Source organism: Nerophis ophidion, linkage group LG18 (assembly GCF_033978795.1).
Source record: "Nerophis ophidion isolate RoL-2023_Sa linkage group LG18, RoL_Noph_v1.0, whole genome shotgun sequence".
Lineage (NCBI taxonomy): Eukaryota > Metazoa > Chordata > Actinopteri > Syngnathiformes > Syngnathidae > Nerophis > Nerophis ophidion.
Window position 1 is genome coordinate 37,579,137 of NC_084628.1, and position 22,762 is coordinate 37,601,898.

General features: G+C 42.6%; 1 protein-coding gene across 3 annotated transcripts in view; it reads left to right on the forward strand.

The window, feature by feature from the left end:
- The window catches only part of cadm1b (cell adhesion molecule 1b), a 687,646-nt gene that overhangs the window by 389,873 nt on the left and 275,011 nt on the right, over positions 1-22,762 (forward strand). For 2 of the 3 annotated variants that reach the window (XM_061878075.1, XM_061878077.1), the window contains exon 2: positions 18,172-18,192. The exons of the other annotated variant lie outside the window; for it this stretch is intronic. In XM_061878075.1, coding sequence (XP_061734059.1) covers positions 18,172-18,192 — 21 coding nt within the window. The remainder of the gene's footprint in view (positions 1-18,171; positions 18,193-22,762) is intronic. 3 annotated transcript variants of the gene reach the window in all.

Consider the following 22,762-nt stretch of genomic DNA (forward strand, 5'->3'; position numbering starts at 1 on the left):
GAGGGTCTTGTGAGATGACGCTGGCTGCTGCAAGATCATTATTATGAAAATATGACCGAGAGGAAGGCGAGAAACACTTTTTATTTCAACAGACTCTCGCGCCGTACCTTCCGTCAAAACTCTAAAGGCCGACTGCACATTTCCTATCTTCACAATAAAAGCCCTGCTTCATGCTGCCTGCGCTAACTAAATACAGAGTCTCGGAAAGCTGGCGTGCACAAGTGATGTGCACGCCAGCTTTCCGAGACTCTTATTTTGTTAGCGCAGGCAGCATGAAGCAGGGCTTTTATTGTGAAGATAGGAAATGTGCAGTCGGCCTTTAGAGTTTTGATGGAAGGGACAGCGCGAAATTCTGTTGAAATAAAAAGTGTTTCTCGCCTTCCTCTCTGTCATTTTTTCATAGCCAGCGTCATCTCACAAGACCCTCGGGTGCCGTGAATGTCAATCAAGCAAGCTACGGAATTTGCCGCCAATGTTTTTCTTGTAACGTGTATGGAAGCTGGATGAATTAGATGCCAAAAACCAATCACTTTCATGTGGTATTGTACAGAAAGGACAACTTTTTTTCTCCTCCATTTGAAAATGTGGGCGTTATCAATCAATCAATGTTTATTTATATAGCCCCAAATCACAAATGTCTCAAAGGACTGCACAAATCATTACGACAACATCCTCGGAAGAACCCACAAAAGGGCAAGGAAAACTCACACCCAGTGGGCAGGGAGAATTCACATCCAGTGGGACGCCAGTGACAATGCTGACTATGAGAAACCTTGGAGAGGACCTCAGATGTGGGCAACCCCCCCCCCCTCTAGGGGACCGAAAGCAATGGATGTCGAGCGGGTCTAACATGATACTGTGAAAGTTCAATCCATAGTGGCTCCAAGACAGCAGCGAGAGTCCCGTCCACAGGAAATCATCTCAAGCGGATCAGCAGCGTAGAGATGTCCCCAACCGATACAGGCGAGCGGTCCATCCTGGGTCCCGACGAGCGGTCCATCCTGGGTCTCGACTCTGGACAGCCAGTACTTCCTCCATGGTTATCGGACCGGACCCCCTCCACAAGGGAGGGGGGGACATAGGAGAAAGAAAAGAAGCGGCAGATCAACTGGTCTAAAAAGGAGGTCTATTTAAAGGCTAGAGTATACAGATGAGTTTTAAGGTGAGACTTAAATGCTTCTACTGAGGTAGCATCTCGAACTGTTACCGGGAGGGCATTCCAGAGTACTGGAGCCCGAACAGAAAACGCTCTATAGCCCGCAGACTTTTGTTTGAGCTCTAGGAATCACAAATAAGCCGGAGTCTTTTGAACGCAGATTTCTTGCCGGGACATATGGTACAATACAATCGGCAAGATAGGCTGGAGCTAGACCGTGTAGTATTTTATACGTAAGTAGTAAAACCTTAAAGTCACATCTTAAGTGCACAGGAAGCCAGTGCAGGTGAGCCAGTACAGGCGTAATGTGATCAAACTTTCTTGTTCTTGTCAAAAGTCTAGCAGCCGCATCATTACTGTCTGATTCCAATCAATGCAAGTCATCAGAATCAGGTAATACACCAACTTATATTCTTGTCTTCGTGAAAGAAAGACATCTATATGTGTTACACATGCTTGTATTATCATTAAACACATTTAACTTGTTTACAAAAATGTCTCTTTCATAAATAAATAAATATAAATGATATATATAAATGAGGTAGATCCCCTCGAGTTGGTTAATTGAAAAGTAGCTCGCCTGCAGAAAAAGTGTGGGCACCCCTGGTCTGGATGGACCGTAGTCTCCTGCCTGAGTGGGGAGGGGAGAATAGTTTGTGTCCAGGTTGAGAAGAGTCAGACCCACACGCCTCCTGGTCCTGGAGGAGAACAGGTCCTGTAGGGGTGGGAGTTTGTAGTAAAATGATTTGCAAACTTGTTCGTCAATCTGTGCGCGTGTAATCCAGAGCTGGGCATATATTTTAACTAGAGGGGGGCCACATTGAGAGAAAAAAATGTGTCTGGGGGGCCAATTTGTAAGTGTGTCTAAATTATATATACACAATTAGCTGTGAATACAAAATCTGTTGTACTGTATGTGTGTTTGGGTCCATTTTTTTTAATGTGTGAAGTGAATTATATCTATATACGGTAAAGAATCTGGGTGTTATCTTTGACCCAACTCTCTCCTTTGAGTCACACATTAAAAGCGTTACTAAAACGGCCTTCTTTCATCTCCGTAATATCGCTAAAATTCGCTCCATTCTGTCCACTAAAGACGCTGAGATCATTATCCATGCGTTTGTTACGCCTCGTCTCGATTACTGTAACGTATTATTTTCGGGTCTCCCCATGTCTAGCATTAAAAGATTACAGTTGGTACAAAATGCGGCTGCTAGACTTTTGACAAGAACAAGAAAGTTTGATCACATTACGCCTGTACTGGCTCACCTGCACTGGCTTCCTGTGCACTTAAGATGTGACTTTAAGGTTTTACTACTTACGTATAAAATACTACATGGTCTAGCTGCATCCTATCTTGCCGATTGTATTGTACCATATGCCCCGGCAAGAAATCTGCGTTCAAAGGACTCCGGCTTATTAGTGATTCCCAAAGCCCAAAAAAAGTCTGCGGGCTATAGAGCGTTTTCCGTTCGGGCTCCAGTACTCTGGATTGCCCTCCCGGTAACAGTTCGAGATGCTACCTCAGTAGAAGCATTTAAGTCTCACCTTAAAACTCATTTGTATACTCTAGCCTTTAAATAGACTCCCTTTTTAGACCAGTTGATCTGCCATTTCTTTTCTTTTTCTCCTATGTCCCACTCTCCCTTGTGGAGGGGGTCCGGTCCGATCCGGTGGCCATGTACTGCTCGCCTGTGTATCGGCTGGGGACATCTCTGCGCTGCTGATCCGTCTCCGCTTGGGATGTTTTCCTGCTGGCTCCGCTGTGAACGGGACTCTCGCTGCTGTGTTGGATCCGCTTTGGACTGGACTCTTGTGACTGTGTTGGATCCATTATGGATTGAACTTTCACAGTATCATGTTAGACCCGCTCGACATCCATTGCTGTCCTCCTCTCCAAGGTTCTCATAGTCATCATTGTCACCGACGTCCCACTGGGTGTGAATTTTTCCTTGCCCTTATGTGGGCCTACCAAGGATGTCGTAGTGGTTTGTGCAGCCCTTTGAGACACTAGTGATTTAGGGCTATATAAGTAAACATTGATTGATTGATTGATATAGCACATTTATATAGCACATTTCTCGAGTGACTCCAAGTGCTTTTACATAGTGAAACCCAATATCTAAGTTAAATTTAAACCATTGTGGGTGTGGCACTGAGAGCAGGTGGGTAAAGTGTCTTGCCCAAGGACAAAACGGCAGTGATTAGGATGGCGTAAGTGGGGATCGAACCTGGAACCCTCAAGTTGCTGGCACGGGCCACTACACCAAACGAGCTGTACCACCCCATGTCCGATAGTTCTCAATAAGTTATGACAAACCACCACAAAAAAAAGTTTTTTTTTACTGAAAAAGACACCCAAAATGTAGATTGACACAAAGAAAGTGAGTTGTACAATATTAACAACAAACAATAAAACACTGAATATTAACAACATATGGAAATCGCTCCTCTTGTGCTTCTCAGACCAGCTCTTCCAAAGACATATTTTACAATCAAGCAAAACACAACAAAAATGTTAAAAAAAACAGCAAAATATGACTAGAAAGTGTATTATGGTTATGGTTTGAGGAATTCACATTAGTCCCATAATTTCTGTCTTGACCTCTCTATGTATGATGAGATTATTGCAGATCTTCAAGATGCAATAATCAAATTTGAATATTGGTATATTGAGACTGATTTGGTGGATTTAGAGCAGTGGTTCTTAACCTGGGTTCGATCGAACCCTAGGGGGTTCGGTGAGTCGGCCTCAGGGGTTCGGCAGAGATCAAAACACACCCGACTCATGGTCTCAATAAAATCTTCTCCCTATCGGCGTATTACGGATACGGCAACGGCGGAAGTCACACTGATTTGCAGGTGTGTCATTTGTTGGGAGTTTATGCAGTCTAGTGTGACTTTAGTGTCGGTTTTGTTGTTTGAACAAGGTGATGTTCATGCACGGTTCATTGTGTGCACCAGTAAAAAAAACATGGTAACACTTTAGTATGGGGGACATAGTCACCATTATTAGTTGCCTTTTAACATGCAAATTAGTAACATATTGACTCTTAACTAGTCATTATTAAGTACTTATTAATGCCTTACTCGACATGGCCTCATTATACTGTAACTCTAACCCTAACCCTAACCAAATAACTCCAAATTAAGTTTCAGTTTCAGTCTGTTTATTTTCAGTCTAACAAAAAACAAATTCAAACATAGATCACGATTCAAAAATGAATAACATGACTGAAACAGGCAGAAGCAAAAAAGCTTATATGCCCAACATAAATTTTTTTTACATTCAATTAAGTTAACTTTTCTAATAATTCTGCAACACAAAAAGAAATATAGTCATTCAGCATCCACATTCAAGCTGCCCCCCAACAAACAATACAAAAATATGTACCTACACACATCAATCAGTCAATCAATGTTTACTTATATAGCCCTAAATCACTAGTGTCTCAAAGGGCTGCACAAACCACTACGACATCCTCGGTAGGCCCACATAAGGGCAAGGAAAACTCACACCCAGTGGGACATCGGTGACAATGATGACCCAGTGGGACGTCGGTGACAATATTGACTATGAGAACCTTAGAGAGGAGGAAAGCAATGGATGTCGAGCGGGTCTAACATGGTACTGTGAAAGTTCAATCCACAATGGATCCAACACAGTTGCGAGAGTCCAGTCCAAAGCGGATCCAACACAGCAGCGAGAGTCCCGTTCACAGCGGAGCCAGCAGGAAACCATCCCAAGCGGAGGCGGATCAGCATCACAGATATGTCCCCAGCCGATACACAGGCAAGCAGTACATGGCCACCGGATCGGACCGGACCCCCTCCACAAGGGAGAGTGGGACATAGAAAGAAAAAGAAAAGAAACGGCAGATCAACTGGTCTAAAAAGGGAGTCTATTTAAAGGCTAGAGTATACAAATGAGTTTTAAGGTGAGACTTAAATGCTTCTACTGAGGTGGCATCTCGAACTGTTACCGGGAGGGCATTCCAGAGTACTGGAGCCCGAACGGAAAACGCTCTATAGCCCGCAGACTTTTTTTGGGCTTTGGGAATCACTAACAAGCCGGAGTCCTTTGAACGCAGATTTCTTGCCGGGACATATGGTGCAGTACAATCGGCAAGATAGGATGGCGCTAGACCGTGTAGTATTTTATACGTAAGTAGTAAAACCTTAAAGTCACATCTTAAGTGCACAGGAAGCCAGTGCAGGTGAGCCAGTATAGGCGTAATGTGATCAAACTTTCTTGTTCTTGTCAAAAGTCTAGCAGCCGCATTTTGTACCAACTGTAATCTTTTAATGCTAGACATGGGGAGACCCGAAAATAATACGTTACAGTAGTCGAGGCGAGACGTAACAAACGCATGGATAATGATCTCAGCGTCTTTAGTGAACAGAATGGAGCGAATTTTAGCGATATTACGGAGATGAAAGAAGGCCGTTTTAGTAACGCTTTTAATGTGTGCCTCAAAGGAGAGAGTTGGGTCGAAGATAATACCCAGATTCTTTACCGTGTCGCCTTGTTTAATTGTTTGGTTGTCAAATGTTAGAGTTGTATTATTAAATAGAGTTCGGTGTCTAGCAGGACCGATAATCAGCATTTCCGTTTTTTTGGCGTTGAGTTGCAAAAAGTTAGCGGACATCCATTGTTTAATTTCATTAAGACACGCCTCCAGCTGACTACAATCCGGCATGTTGGTCAGCTTTAGGGGCATGTAGAGTTGGGTGTCATCAGCATAACAGTGAAAGCACTTTTTTGTAAATAGATGAACATACATACCTTCTAAATACAGCATTTAACCAAACAAACATAAATTTCTAGTTCACATAACTTTTTAAAATACACTGTGATATGTTCTTTTTGAAATTAAATACTGAGTCACTCATTTTTATTCCTTTACCAACAGAATTCCACAAATTAACACCGAGAACAGATAAACATCGATGTTTAACCACTAGTCTTGCTTTTGGTCAAATAAACTTAGATTCATCTCTTAGATTGTATTTGCTGGTCTGTAGAGAGAAGTATTTTTGAATTCCTTCTGGAAGAGTATTTATTTTTGCTTTGAACATTATCTGTGTTATTTTATAATAAACAATATCTTGAAATTTCATAAGTTTTGATTTAACAAATAATGGATGGGTATGGTCATAATATCCTGCTTTGTTTTATTAGCCGTACAGCTTTTTTTTGCAGCAAAACAATATCATTAGTTATGGTTTTAAAAGTTGTTCCCCAGAGTTCTACACAGTATGTCATGTACGGAAGTATCAAAGTATAATAAATTGTTAACAAAGAAGTATAATTAAGTAATTCTTTAGTTTTATACAAAACACCAAGTGTTTTTGATATTTTTGTTTTAATATAATTTACATGTCTCCATGATAATTTATAATCAATTATAACTCCCAAAAACGTAGTATCAAAGACACGCTCAATTTTATCTCCATTTATTTTAATATTTACTTCATTAGATAGTACCAAATATCATAAATGTAGTTTTAGCAATATTAAGTGATCATTTATCAAACCAGTTTTTAAGCACTGTCATTTCTTGTTCTATTTTTACCAAAAGTTCATTAAAAGATTTTCCACAACAAAGGATAGTTGTATCATCAGCAAACATAAAAAATGTTAAGAAACCTGATGCATCACAAAAATCCATCCATCCATCCATTTTCTACCGCTTATTCCCTTTCGGGGTCGCGGGGGGCGCTGGCGCCTATCTCAGCTACAATCGGGCGGAAGGCGGGGTACACCCTGGACAAGTCGCCACCTCATCGCAGGGCATCACAAAAATCATTAATGAAAATTAATTAAGTCTTTGTTACTTAGAAATATGTTCTCCGTACCAAAGTGTTACCAAAACACATAACTTTGTCTTGAATTTAACGGGGTTCGGTACCTCCAACAAGGTTAAGAACCACTGATTTAGAGATTCCTTTTTTATCCATAAATGAAATTGTAAATGGGTATTTGATGGTGTGACAGGAGGAACAGTGTGGTTTTCGTCCTGGTCGTGGAACTGTGGACCAGCTCTATACTCTCGGCAGAGTACTTGAAGGTGCATGGGAGTTTGCCCAACCAGTCTACATTTGCTTTGTGGACTTGGAGAAGGCATTCGACCGTGTCCCTCGGGAAGTCCTGTGGGGAGTGCTCAGAGAGTATGGGGTACCGGACTGTCTTATTATGGCGGTCCGCTCCCTGTATGATCAGTGCCAGAGCTTGGTCCGCATTGCTGGCAGTAAGTCGAACTCGTTTCCAGTGAGGGTTGGACTCCGCCAAGGCTGTCCTTTGTCACCCATTCTGTTCATAACTTTTATGGACAGAATTTCTAGGCGCAGTCAAGGCGTTGAGGGGTTCCGGTTTGGTGGCCGCGGGATTAGGTCTCTGCTTTTTGCAGATGATGTGGTCCTGATGGCTTCATCTGGCCGGGATCTTCAGCTCTCACTGGATCGGTTCGCAGCCGAGTGTGAAGCGACCGGAATGAGAATCAGTACCTCCAAGTCAGAGTCCATGGTTCTCGCCCGGAAAAGGGTGGAGTGCCATCTCCGGGTTGGGGAGGAGACCCTGCCCCAAGTGGAGGAGTTCAAGTACCTAGGAGTCTTGTTCACGAGTGGGGGAAGAGTGGATTGTGAGGTCGACAGGCGGATCGGTGCGGCGTCTTCAGTAATGCGGACGTTGTATCGATCCGTTGTGGTGAAGAAGGAGCTGAACCGGAAGGAAAAGCTCTCAATTTACCGGTCGATCTACGTTCCCATCCTCACCTATGGTCATGAGCTTTGGGTCATGACCGAAAGGATAAGATCACGGGTACAAGCGGCCGAAATGAGTTTCCTCCGCCGGGTGGCGGGGCTCTCCCTAAGAGATAGGGTGAGAAGCTCTGCCATCCGGGAGGAACTCAAAGTAAAGCCGCTGCTCCTCCACATGGAGAGGAGCCAGATGAGGTGGCTCGGGCATCTGGTCAGGATGCCACCCGAACGCCTCCCTAGGGAGGTGTTTAGGGCACGTCCAACCGGTAGGAGGCCACGGGGAAGACCAAGGACACGTTGGGAAGACTATGTCTCCCGGCTGGCCTGGGAACGCCTCGGAATTCCCCGGGAAGAGCTGGACGAAGTGGCTGGGGAGAGGGAAGTCTGGGCTTCCTTGCTTAGGCTGCTTCCCCCGCGACCCGACCTCGGATAAGCGGAAGATGATGGATGGATGGATGGATGGATGGTGTGACAGCCTTCCTGCCATCACCACGTGAGTTACAAGGACCTTCGACGCACGACACCTCGTAGCAGGGTTGACATACATTTATTGTTCCAATAAATGGCATCTTTGTGTCCCAATCTGGCGCGCCACTTTCTAGCGCTGGTCTTTGCGCACCTTTCGGTGGCCGGGTGTTGCGTCTTCCGCGGGGGCTCATGTCTTTTCTGGTCTCTCGTCGCTGATGTTGTTGCCGTGGTTTCCTCCTCCGTACTGCCTCTCGATCGTGCCCCCTTCGCCTCTTTTATGGTCTAGCAGCAGATGGAGAGATTGTGAGCAGGTGTGTGTTGTACGCACCTGACTCAAATTGCCGCTCTCGTCCCACCGCGTGCGTCACGCCTCTCCTCGCCGCCTCCTGGCCTCCATCTTGGCCAGGGCTGTCTCTCTCAGCCCGCTGACGGCCCGTCGGCTGCGTCTCTCCACAGATGGGTAGATTTTAAAATATTTTGTACTATATTTTGCATGGTGATGTATATTTTAACTCTGGGTCCCAGTCCATAGGCTGTGTGCTTCGAGGGATGACCTTTTTGCAGAACGGACTCTGAAACAACTATGTCTGTCTGTAAATGAAGTGAATTATATTTATATAGCGCTTTTCTCTAGTGACTCAAAGCACTTTACATAGTGAAACCCAATATATAAGTTACATTTAAACCAGTGTGGGTGGCACTGGGAGCAGGTAGGTAAAGTGTCTTGCCCAAGGACACAACGGCAGTGACTAGGATGGCGGAAGTGGGAATCGAACATGCAACCCTCAAGTTGCTGGCACGGCCACTCTACCAACCGAGCTATACCGCCCTAAATAAATAAATAAATAAAGTATTAAACACTTACCAAATCAAGTAGTTATTTACACTTGGGCAGCACGGTGGTACAGGGGTTAGTGCATCTGCCTCACAATACGAAGGTCTTGAGTAGTCCTGAGTTCAATCCCGGGCTGGGGATCTTTCTGTGTGGAGTTTGCATGTTCTCCGCGTGACTGCGTGGGTTCCCTCCGGGTACTTTGGCTTCCTCCCACCTCCAAAAAAAACATGCACCTGGGGATAGGTTGATTAGTAACACTAAATGGTCTCTAGTGTGTGAATGTTGTCCGTCCGCGATGAGGTGGCGGCTTGTCCAGGGTGTACGCCGCCTTCCGTCCGATTGTAGCTGAGGTAGGCTCCAGCGCACCACCGCGACCCCGAAGGGAATAGGCAGTAGAAAATGCACTGCATTAAAAAGCGACATCGGTGTGTAAAGGATATCACCACATGGGCTCAGGAACACCTCAGGAAACCACTGTCACTAGCTGCAGTCAGTAGCTACATCTGTCAGTGCAAGTTAAAACCCTACTATGCAAAACCAAAGCCCTTTATCAACAACACCCAGAGACGCCGCCCGAGCTCATCTAAAATGGACTGATGCAAAGTGGAAAAGCGTTCTGTGGTCTGACGAGTCCACATTTCAAATTGTTCTTGGAAACTGTGGACGTCGTGTCCTCCAGACCAAAAGGGAAAAGAACCATCCGGATTGTTCTAGGCGCAAAGTTGATAAAAACAGCATCTGTGATGGTATGGGGGTACATTAGTGCCCAAGGCATGGGTAACTTACACATCTGTGAAAGCACCATTAATTCTGAAATGTACATACAGTTTATGGATCATCCAATAAACATTATCATGGACGCCCCTGCTTATTTCAGCAAGACAATGTCAAGCCATGTGTTACAACAGCGTGGCTTCGTAGTAAAAGAGTGCAGGTACCAGACTGGCCTGCCTGTAGTCCAGACCTGTCTCTTATTGAAAATTGGGAAGGCTAAAATACGAAAACAGAGACCCCGGACTGTCGAACAACTTAAGCTGCACATCAAGTAAGAATGGGAAAGAATTCCACCCGAAAAGCTTTAAAAAATGTATCTCCTCAGTTCCCAAACATTTACAGAGTGTTGTTAAAAGAAAAGGCCATGTGACACAGTGGTAAAAAGGCCTCTTTTGCAATGTGTTGCTGCCATCAAACGTACATCCATTAAAGCTGCAAGCAGCGATGGACGGGACCGACTTTTGCTGGTGTTTCCTGCCTTTACCCATTCAACATATCTTTACCTCCACGTTACCTACCTTCCCTGCATCCTGGGGTCACACTGGTGCTTCTCTCTGTCACCCATAATGTTTGAAAAAAGGTGACGGGTTTTTTACAAAACGTTTGATTTGAAGGGGTAATCGCCAACTTCCTGTTGATTTCTGCTGAAGGATGTTGATTGTTAAAATGTAGGTCTAAGTGAGACCTACATAGAGGTTTTTGTTTCATGTCTCTTCGACATTCCTAACCCTGAACCGAACATTCCTAACTCATAACGTCATTCGATGGCTTGTTTACTAAAATGTAGATACTGGATGTTGCCGAATTCTATCCTCATCAAAAGACATGTTGTGTTTTTCACACGAAATGCAGTGTCCTTGAACGCAACGCTGCTCACTGCCTGTAATCGGCGGGCGGGGGGTGGGAGATGGGGGGGGAGAAGTATAAGGAGACAAGGACAGACATCATCGAGAGGACGCTTGGCCTGCCTGCTCTCATCCCGCGTGATTGACAGATCGGCGCGCTGGCTGCACTCTCACCAACGCCACGGCGAGGCATTTTCCCGCCCCGAAATCTGTTCATCAACGCCGTCTGCGCTGCGCGACAGCCATGACATCTCATCACAGGCCGGCCGGCGCCTCATAACTTCTACCTAATGCGCCAAAGGCGCGGCGGGGAGAGAGGTGGCGTGCGGCAGACTCGTCGCCGCCACGGTGCTATTAATAGTCTGGATGGAGTCCGCCGACAGGAAGTGGATGGCATTGACGGCGAGGGGAGGTGTCGCCAGACTATATCACAGGTCTGTTTGGATTTAAGTCTCTTTTGACAGCATCCAGCTCCGCTGTCTCCAGGTGTTTGACCTCACAGACTGACTCGGCACTCAAACTTCTCAGAACCCCTTCTGTACAAAATCCATTCATCAATGAGATTTACCAAACCATGGACCTGGTAAAGACCATCCAGCCATCTTCGTCCGCCTAGCCGGGGTCGGGTCGCGGGGGCAGCAGCCTAAGCAGGGAAGCCCAGACTTCCCTCTCCCCAGCCACTTCGTCCAGCTCTTCCTGGGGGATCCCGAGGCGTTCCCAGGCCAGCCGGGAGACATAGTCTTCCCAACGTGTCCTGGGTCTTCCCCGTGGCCTCCTACCAGTTGGACATGCCCTAAAAACCTCTCTAGGGAGGCGTTCGGGTGGCATCCAGATGCCAAAAACGGGCATCTGGAAGATTAAAGACAAAACATTTTAATGCAGATCGGACATATTCATGAATGCAAACTAGAGATGTCCGATAATATTGGGCTGCCGATATTATTAAGGCGTAATATCGGAAATTATCAGTATCAGTTTAAGAAAGTAAAATTTATGACTTTATGAGCCTCCCGATTTTCCCGGGAGACTCCCGAATTTCCGCAACCATTCTCCCGAATTTCTCCCGATTTCCACCCAGACAACAATATTGGGGGCGTGCCTTAAAAAAGTATTTGGTCAGCCAGCGATTGTGCAAGTTCTCCCACTTAAAATGATGACAGAGGTCTGTAATTTTCATCATAGGTACACTTCAACTGTGAGAGACAGAATGTGAAAAAAAAAAAATCCAGGAATTCACATTGTAGGAATTTTAAATAATTTATTTGTAAATTATGGTGGAAAATAAGTATTTGGTCAACCATTCAAAGCTCTCACTGATGGAAGGAGGTTCTGGCTCAAAATCTCACGATACATGGCCCCATTCATTCTTTCCTTAACACGGATCAATCGTCCTGTCCCCTTAGCAGAAAAACAGCCCCAAAGCATGATGTTTCCACCCCCATGCTTCACAGTAGGTATGGTGTTCAACTCAGTATTCTTCTTCCTCCAAACACGACGAGTTGAGTTTATACCAAAATGGATACATGGATGATACAGCAGAGGATTGGGAGAATGTCATGTGGTCAGATGAAACCAAAATAGAACTTTTTGGTGTAAACTCAACTCGTGGTGTTTGGAGGAAGAAGAATACTGAGTTGCATCCCAAGAACACCATACCTACTGTGAAGCATGGGGGTGGAAACATCATGCTTTGGGGCTGTTTTTCCCCCTAAGGGGACAGGACGATTGATCCGTGTTAAGGAAAGAATGAATGGGGCCATGTATCGTGAGATTTTGAGCCAAAACCTCCTTCCATCAGTGAGAGCTTTGAATGGTTGACCAAATACTTATTTTCCACCATCATTTACAAAAAAATTCTTTAAAATTCCTACATTGGGAATTCCTGGATTTTTTTTTCACATTCTGTCTCTCCCAGTTGAAGTGTACCTATGATGAAAATTACAGACCTCTGTCATCATTTTAAGTGGGAGAACTTGCACAATCGCTGGCTGACTAAATACTTTTTTGCCCCACTGTATATATCGGTATCGGTAACATACAGCTTATTTTGTTCAACAGTCCGGGGTCTCCGTTGTGGTATTTTAGGCTTCATAATGCACCACACATTTTCAATGTCCGGACTACAGGCAGGCCAGTCTAGTACCCGCACTTTTTTACTATGTCTTGGCATTGTCTTGCTAAAATAAGCAGGGGCGTCCATGATAACGTTGCTTGGATGGCAACATATGTAGCTCCAAAACCTGTATGTACCTTTCAGCATTAATGGTGCCTTCCCAGACGTGTAAGTTACCTAAATTAGCTGACCGTCTTACAAAAAATGTAAGTTAGAATAATACATAGTGTGTAACAGACTTGGGCAAAATACGGAGGTTCTACATAGTTTATTTTTTTTACCTTTAACATCAAAACTGTAGCTGCCATTATGATGTGCAGTCATGTTTTAAAATAACCGTAAGTATTGAACTATACAAAGTATTTCAATGTTTGAAATCTGCACTTTTGGGGGTTCTAGGAGTTATTACGGTAATCGACGTCACGGCAGCTCAGACCAGGAACAAAGCAGCCAGCCCGAAATCTATGTGTCAGAAACAGATGCAGAACCAAATGTTTGCATAAAAATGATAACATGTTAGATTTTAGGTGTTTATTAGACTTTGCATTCATATTTTGCTTTTTGGGACATTTTTGTTGTTTTGCTTGATTGTAAAAAAATACACAGCTATTGAAGAGTTGGACTGAGAAGTAAAAGAGGAGCGATGTTGTTAATATTCAGTGTTTTATTGTTCATAGTTAATATTGCAAACCCCGTTTCCATATGAGTTGGAAAATTGTGTTAGATGTAAATATAAACGGAATACAATAATTTGCTAATCATTTTCAACCCATATTCAGTTGAATATGCTACAAAGACAACATATTTGATGTTCAAAGGTTGAGGAATGCTCATCAAACACTTATTTGGAACATCCCACAGGTGTGCAGGCTAATTGGGAACAGGTGGGTGCCATGATTGGGTATAAAATCAGCTTCCCATAAAATGCTCAGTCTTTCACAAGAAAGGATGGGGCGAGGTACACCCCTTTGTCCACAACTGTGTGAGCAAATAGTCAAACAGTTTAAGAACAACATTTCTCAAAGTGCAATTGTAAGAAATTTAGGGATTTCAACATCTATGGTCCATAATATCATCAAAAGGTTCCGAGAAACCGGAGAAATCACTCCATGTAAGCGGCATGGCCGGAAACCAACATTGAATAACCGTGACCTTCAATCCCTCAGATGGCACTGTGTCACAAACCGACATCAATCTCTTAAGGATATCACCACATGGGCTCAGGAACACCACTGTCACTAAATACAGTTGGTCGCTACATCTGTAAGTGTAAGTTAAAGCTCTACTATGCAAAGCGAAAGCCATTTATCAACAACACCCAGAAACGCTACTAGCTTCGCTGTGCCTGATGCAAAGTGGAAAGGTGATCTGTGGTCTGACGAATCCACATTTCAATTTTTGGGGGGAAACTGTGGACGTTGTGTCATCCGGACCGAAGAGGAAAAGAACCATCTGGATTGTTCTAGGCGCAAAGATTAAAAGCCGGCGTGTGTGATGGTATTGGGGTGTATTAGTGGCCAAGGCATGGGTAACTTACACATCTGTGAAGGCACCATTAATGCTGACAGGTACATACAGGTTTTGGAGCAACATGTGTTGCCGTCCAAGCAACGTTATCACTGACGCCCTTGCTTATTTCAGCAAGAAAATGCCAAGCTACAGTGTGGCTTTGTAGTAAAAGAGTGTGGGTACTTTCCTGGCCCGCCTGCAGTCCAGACCCGTCTCCCATCGAAAATGTGTGGCACATTATGAAGCGTAAAATACGACAGCGGAGTTGAACGACTGAAGCTCTACATAAAACAAGAATGGGAACGAATTCCACTTTCAGAGCTTCAACAATTAGTTCCCTCAGTTCCCAAACGTTTATTGAGTGTTGTTAAAAGAAAAGGTGATGTAACACAGTGGTGAACATGCCCTTTCCCAACTACTTTGGCACATGTTGCAGCAATGACATTCTAAGTTAATTATTATTCGCAAAAAAAAATAAAGTTTATGAGTTTGAACATTTAAATATGTTGTCTTTTTAGTGCATTCAACTGAATATGGGTTGCAATTGTGTTATATTTACATCTAACTCAATTTCCCAACTCATATGGAAATGGGGTTTGTACATTTTGGGTGTCTTTTTCAGTAAAAAACTGTAAAACTCCATTGCGTTTTTTGTCCTATCACTACCACTACGACCTCCAATCTCCAAAGAATCCCGTCCCTCACGAGGCACACAGCTAATGATCTCGTCCTGAAGTGTCCTGCACACTCTGTTGTGTGGACTAAACACTTAATAGGGACAAAGTTTTTGATTGACACTGGGACATTTGTCAAAGCCGGTCAAATAGTCTCCTGGTCGGCATCCCGTCAGATGAGTTTCCCCCCTCCATCGTCTGTGATTTGTCAGTCCTGACTCTTGGTCCGCTCCCCCCGGGGGGAATTTGCTGACACGCTGGAAATGCGCGAAGACGTGTAACAAGGCCATGTGTCATACCTTGCACCCTTATTACGCCGACAATGACAAGCCAGACAAGCCGTCTGCTCAACATTTGTGCCGCGCCGATGACCTCATTGCTCGCTTGTCTTCGCGGGACACACCACAACATCCTGGACTGTGTTGACAGTAGACAAAGCAATTTATCAACAACACCCAGAAACGCTACTAACTTCGCTGGGCCTGATGCAAAGTGGAAAGGTGATCTGTGGTCTGACGAGTCCACAGCTTTGACCTCTCCTTCCTTTATTGACACACTCAAAAGTCGCCGGATAGTCGAACCTGGGATTCAGGAGGAACAGTGCGGTTTTCGTCCTGGTCGTGGAACTGCGGACCAGATCTATCCTCTCGGCAGGGTTCTTGAGGGTGCATGGGAGTTTGCCCAACCAGTCTACATGTGCTTTGTGGACTTGGAGAAGGCATTGGACCGTGGGGAGTGCTCAGAGAGTATGGGGTATCGGACTGTCTGATTGTGGTGGTCCACTCCCTGTATGATCAGTGCCAGAGCTTGGTCCGCATTGCCGGTGGTAAGTCGGACCAGTTTCCAGTGAGGGTTGGACTCGGCCAAGGCTGCCCTTTGCAACCCTTTTATGGACATAATTTCTAGGCGCAGTCAAGGCGTTGAGGGGATCCGGTTTGGTGGCTGCAGGATTAGGTCTCTGCTTTTTGCAGATGATGTGGTCCTGATGGCTTCATCCGGCCAGGATCTTCAGCTCTCACTGGATCGGTTTGCAGCCGAGTGTGAAGAGACCGGGATGAGAATTGGCACCTTTCAAGTCCGAGTCCATGGTTCTCGCCCGGGAAAGGGTGGAGTGCCATTTCCAAGTTGGGGAGAGTGTTAAATATCTTTAAAATGTGTTTTGTGGCAATTTGAACTTTGACTGTGGAGAGTGGCGCTTTCTATCATTTTCAGCAGGCTGCATTGCAAAACCTTCCTGTTCCCTTACCCCCTACCTTGTGTACTTGACTCTCACGCAAGATCAGAATCAGAAATATTTTTTATTGCCATTGTTTGGGAACCAGTTCACAAACTAGGAATTTTTCTTGGTGCAAATCCACCCAGGAATAGGGTTTTTCCCCACCGTGTGTTATATTTAATGCAGCGCAATGCTTCACTCACAATTGTATCCTACTGTAAACATTTGTTGAATCCATTTTCATTCCGATGTGCATTGTAATTTTATTAATATTTCAAAGTGAAGTGAATTATATTTATATAGCGCTTTTCTCTAGTGACTCAAAGCACTTTACATAGTGAAACCCAATATCTAAGTTACATTTTTAAACCAGTGTTGGTAGCACTGGGAGCATGTGGGTATAGTGTGTTGCTCAAGGACACAACGGCAGTGACTAGGATGGCGGAAGCGGGAATTGAACCTGCAACTCTCAAGTTGCTGAGACAGCCGCTCTACCAACCAAGCTATACCGACTATTTATTCAGTCCATTTGATATATATATATATATATATATATATATATATATATACATACAGTGGGGCAAAAAAGTATTTAGTCAGGCACCCATTGTGCAAGTTCTTCCACTTAAAATGATGACATAGGTCTGTAATTTTCATCATAGGTACACTTCAACTGTGAGAGACAGAATGTGAAAAAAAAATCCAGGAATTCACATTGTAGGAATTTTAAAGAATTTATTTGTAAATGATGGTGGAAAATAAGTATTTGGTCAACCATTCAAAGCTCTCACTGATGGAAGGAGGTTTTGGCTCCAAATCTCACGATACATGGCCCCATTCATTCTTTCCTTAACACGGATCAATCGTCCTGTCCCCTTAGCAGAGAAAACAGCCCCAAAGCATGATGTTTCCACCCCCATGCTTTACAGTAGGTGTGGTGTTCTTGGGATGCAACTCAGTATTCTTCTTCCTCCAAACACGACGAGTTGAGTTTATACCAAAAAGTTCTATTTTGGTTTCATCTGACCACATGACTTTCTCCCAATCCTCTGCTGTATCATCCATGTATCCATTTTGGTATAAACTCAACTCGTCGTGTTTGGAGGAAGAAGAATACTGAGTTGCATCCCAAGAACACCACACCTACCGTGAAGCATGGGGGTGGAAACATCATGCTTTGGGGCTGTTTTTCCCCCTAAGGGGACAGGACGATTGATCCGTGTTAAGGAAAGAATGAATGGGGCCATGTATCGTGAGATTTGGAGCCAAAACCTCCTTCCATCAGTGAGAGCTTTGAATGGTTGACCAAATACTTATTTTCCACCATAATTCACAAATAAATTCTTTAAAATTCCTACAATGTGAACACATTTTTTTCCCTCTAAATTTGGCCCCCGAGTAAAAATAATTGCCCGGCCCTGATTTAAAGGATACAGCAAACCCTGAGAACTGCTGCAGGGACTTGAGGACGTGAGCAAGGTGCCAGTTTGGGTGGGCAGTGTTCCGAGTGGGTGCCTTCTTCTGCACCACGGAGGGGGAGAGGGGGGTGGCTCTGGCGTCCCCGGCTTCATTTCACATTAACATCACACCCAGTCGAGAAATGCGGGAATTGTGCACACCTGTGGATGATACGGGCTAAAATGTGTGTTATGATGCCGTTGATGTTTGTTTAAATGGTGGAAATGGCGTGATTAGCATATTGGAGCAGTCTGTTGAAATGCATGATGAGTCATTTCTATTAGCCGGGATGCAAAGTGCTTCTCTGCTTGCTCCTAAAACTTCTTCTTCTCTCCTTTTTTTTCCCCCTTGCATGCTGCATCAGGAGCTGCTGAAACCGTCACAGGTACTCTTTTTTGCTTTTTATTCACCATGTGTGTCTCACTTTCATCTACGCTTACTGCATTAACATTTGATGCTTTTCGCTATTTTCCACACACCATTTCAATACACTTATTTTTATTTTCAATTCTATGATGTTCAGAATGTAGTCAGGCCCCCTTTTTTTGTTGTTTTTTTTTCCTTACAAAGTCGCAAAACCATTCGGTTGTTTAATGCTTTTGTAGTTAATACTTACTGATCCAGCTGACTGCACCCGTTCCTCAGAAGCAAAGACATCAATACAAATACTTAACAAAACAAACTTTGCTTATTTGTATCTCAAATAATTTATGCAAACTTTTTTTTTTATTAAGATTGTTTTATTTATAAACTCTGGGACCTTGATTTCCAAAGGAGATACAAAATTTACTTTCATCTGAAAACATAACTTTGGACCACTCAGCAGCAGTCCAGTCCTTTTTGTCTTCAGCCCAGGCGAGACGCTTTTGACGTTGTCTCTTATTCAAGAGTGGCTTTACACAAGGAATGCGACAGCTGAAGCCCATATCTTGCATACGTCGATGCGTGGTGGTTCTTGAAGCACTGAGTCCAGCTGCAGTCCACTCTTTGTGGATCTCCCCCACATTTTTTTAATCGGTTTTGTTTGACAATCTTCTCCAGGGCGCGGTTATCCCTCTTGCTTGTACACTTTTTTCTACCACATCTTTGTCTTCACTTCGCCTCTCTATTAGTGTGCTTAGACACAGAGCTCTGGGAACATCCAACCTCTTTGGCAATTACCTTTTGTGTCTTGCCCTCCTTCTTTAAAGTATCAATGGTCATCTTTTGGACAGTTGTCAAGTCAGCAGTCTTCCCCATGATTGTGTGTCATACATAATCAAAAAGAGAGACCATTTAAAGGCTTTTCCAGGTGTTTTGAGTTAGCTAGCTAATTAGAATGTGGCATCAGGTGTCTTCAATATCTGACCTTTTTACCATATTCTAATTTTCTGAGATGTTGAATTTAGGGTTTTCATTGGTTGTCAGCTATAATCATCTCCTTTTTGGCAAAAAAAACACTTGAAATGTGTCAGTCTGTTTGGAATGAATGTATACATTCTACAAGTTTGACATTCTAAATGGAATTAATGAAATAAATCAACTTTTTCATGATATTCTAATAATATGACCAGCACCTGTGTGTGTGTATGTATATATATATATATATATATATATATATATATATATATATATATATATATATATATATATATATATATATATATATATATTAGGGTGATAGAAAAAATCGATTCGAATGCGTTGTGCAATTCAGAATCGATTCTCACTTTTAAAAAATCGATTTTTAAAAATAAAAACAAATGTTTTTATTATTTTTTAATTACATTTTTTTATCAATCCAACAAAACAATACACAGCAATACCATAACAATGCAATCCAATTCCAAAACCGAACCTGACCCAGCAACACTCAGAACTGCAATAAACAGAGCAATTGAGAGGATACACAAACACGACACAAAGCAAAAGTAGTGAAACAAAAATGAATATTATCAACAACAGTATCAATATTAGTTATAATTTCAGCATAGCAGTGATTAAAAATCCCTCATTGACATTATCATTTGACATTTATAAAAATAAAAATAAAAAGAACAATAGTGTCACAGTGGCTTACACTTGCATCGCATCTCATAAGCTTGACAACACACTGTGTCCAATGTTTTCACAAAGATAAAATAAGTCATATTTTTGGTTTGTTTAATAGTTTAAAAAAAATCACATTATTGCAGTCAGTCAATAAAACGTTGTCCTTTACAATTATAAAAGCTTTTTTTTTTTTTAAATCTACTACTCTGCTAGCATGTCAGCAGGCTGGGGTAGATCCTGCTGAAATCCTATGTATTGAATAAATACAGAATGGTTTTGAGTCGGAAAAATATCGTTTTTGAATCGAGAATCGAATCGAATAAAAAAAAATCGATATATTATCGAATCGTGACCCCAAGAATCGATATTGAATCGAATCGTGAACTTACAAGCGTACTTCTTCTTCTTACCCGTCGTCGCCATGTCTCTTCTTCGTTCTTCTGCTTCCTCTCTGTTATGTGTTTTGGACATTACTACTTGCCGTAGTATTGAAGCAATGGGAATCCGGATGTTGTGGAGTCAGTGTATTAACGTGCCGGCTGGAATAAACACACGCTGAGAAATAGCTCCCTGCCTGCCTACTTTATGGGTTATAGATAAAGCTATGGATAACGGAGACGTATATAATAGTCTCCTTTTCAGGTGAGAGAGGACGCTAAAGCCATTGTCGGACATCTCTGATAATAATGTGTTAATTCCACGACTGTATATATCGGTATTGGTTGATGTCGGAATCGGTAATTAAGAGTTGGACAATATCGGAAAATCAGATATCGGCAAAAAAGCCATTATCGGACATCTCTAATAATAATGTGTTAATTCAATGACCGTATATATCGGTATCGGTTGATGTCGGAATCGGTAATTAAGAGTTGGACAATATCGGAAAATCGGATATCGGCAAAAAAGCCATTATCGGACATCTCTAATAATAATGTGTTAATTCAACGACTGTATATATCGGTATTGGTTGATGTCAGAATCGGTAATTAAGAGTTGGACAATATCGGAAAATCAGATATCGGCAAAAAAGCCATTATCGGACATCTCAAATAATAATGTGTTAATTCAACGACCGTATATATCGGTATCGGTTGATGTCGGAATCGGTAATTAAGAGTTGGACAATATCGGAATATCGGATATCGTCAAAAAAGCCATTATCGGACAGCTCTAATAATAATGTGTTAATTCAACAACCGTATATATCGGTATCGGTTGATGTCGGAATCGGTAATTAAGAGTTGGACAATATCAGAAAATCGGATATCGGCAAAAAAGCCATTATCGGACATCCCTAATAATAATGTGTTAATTCAACGACTGTATATATCGGTATCGGTTGATGTCGGAATCGGTAATTAAGAGTTGGACAATATCGGAAAATCGGATATCGGCAAAAAAGCCATTATCGGACATCTCTAATAATAATGTGTTAATTCAACGACCGTATATATCGGTATCGGTTGATGTCGGAATCGGTAATTAAGAGTTAGACAATATCGGAATATCGGATATCGGCAAAAAAGCCATTGTCGGACATCTCTAATAATAATGTGTTAATTCAACGACCGTATATATCGGCATCGGTTGATGTCGGAATCGGTAATTAAGAATTGGACAATATCGGAAAATCGGATATCGGCAAAAAAAGCCATTATCGGACATCTCTAATAATAATGAGTTAATTCAACGACTGTATATATCGGTATTGGTTGATGTCGGAATCGGTAATTAAGAGTTGGACAATATCGGAAAATCAGATATCGGCAAAAAAGCCATTATCGGACATCTCTAATAATAATGTGTTAATTCAACGACCGTATATATCGGTATCGGTTGATGTCGGAATAGGTAATTAAGAGTTAGACAATATTGGAATATCGGATATCGGCAAAAAAGCCATTGTCGGACATCTCTAATAATAATGTGTTAATTCAACGACCGTATATATCGGCATCGGTTGATGTCGGAATCGGTAATTAAGAGTTAGACAATATCGGAATATCGGATATCGGCAAAAAAGCCATTATCGGACAGCTCTAATAATAATGTGTTAATTCAACGACCGTATATATCGGCATCGGTTGATGTCGGAATCGGTAATTAAGAATTGGACAATATCGGAAAATCGGATATCGGCATATCGGAAAATCGGATATCGGCAAAAAAGCCATTATCGGACATCTCTAATAATAATGTGTTAATTCAACGACCGTACATATCGGTATCGGTTGATGTCGGAATCGGTAATTAAGAGTTGGACAATATCGGAATATCGGATATCGGCAAAAAAGCCATTATCGGACATCTCTAATAATAATGTGTTAATTCAACGACCGTATATATAGGTATCGGTTGATGTCGGAATCGGTAATTAAGATTTAGACAATATCGGAATATCGGATATCGGCAAAAAAGCCATTGTCGGACATCTCTAGTAATAATGTGTTAATTCAACGACCGTATATATCGGCATCGGTTGATGTCGGAATCGGTAATTAAGAGTTAGACAATATCGGGATATCGGATATCGGCAAAAAAGCCATTATCGGACATCTCTAATAATAATGTGTTAATTCAACGACCGTATATATCGGTATCGGTTGATGTCGGAATCGGTAATTAAGAGTTGGACAATATCGGAAAATCGGATATCGGCAAAAAAGCCATTATCGGACATCTCTAATAATAATGTGTTAATTCAACGACTGTATATATCGGTATTGGTTGATGTCAGAATCGGTAATTAAGAGTTGGACAATATCGGAAAATCAGATATCGGCAAAAAAGCCATTATCGGACATCTCTAATAATAATGTGTTAATTCAACGACCGTATATATCGGTATCGGTTGATGTCGGAATCGGTAATTAAGAGTTGGACAATATCGAAAAATCGGATATCGGCAAAAAAGCCATTAT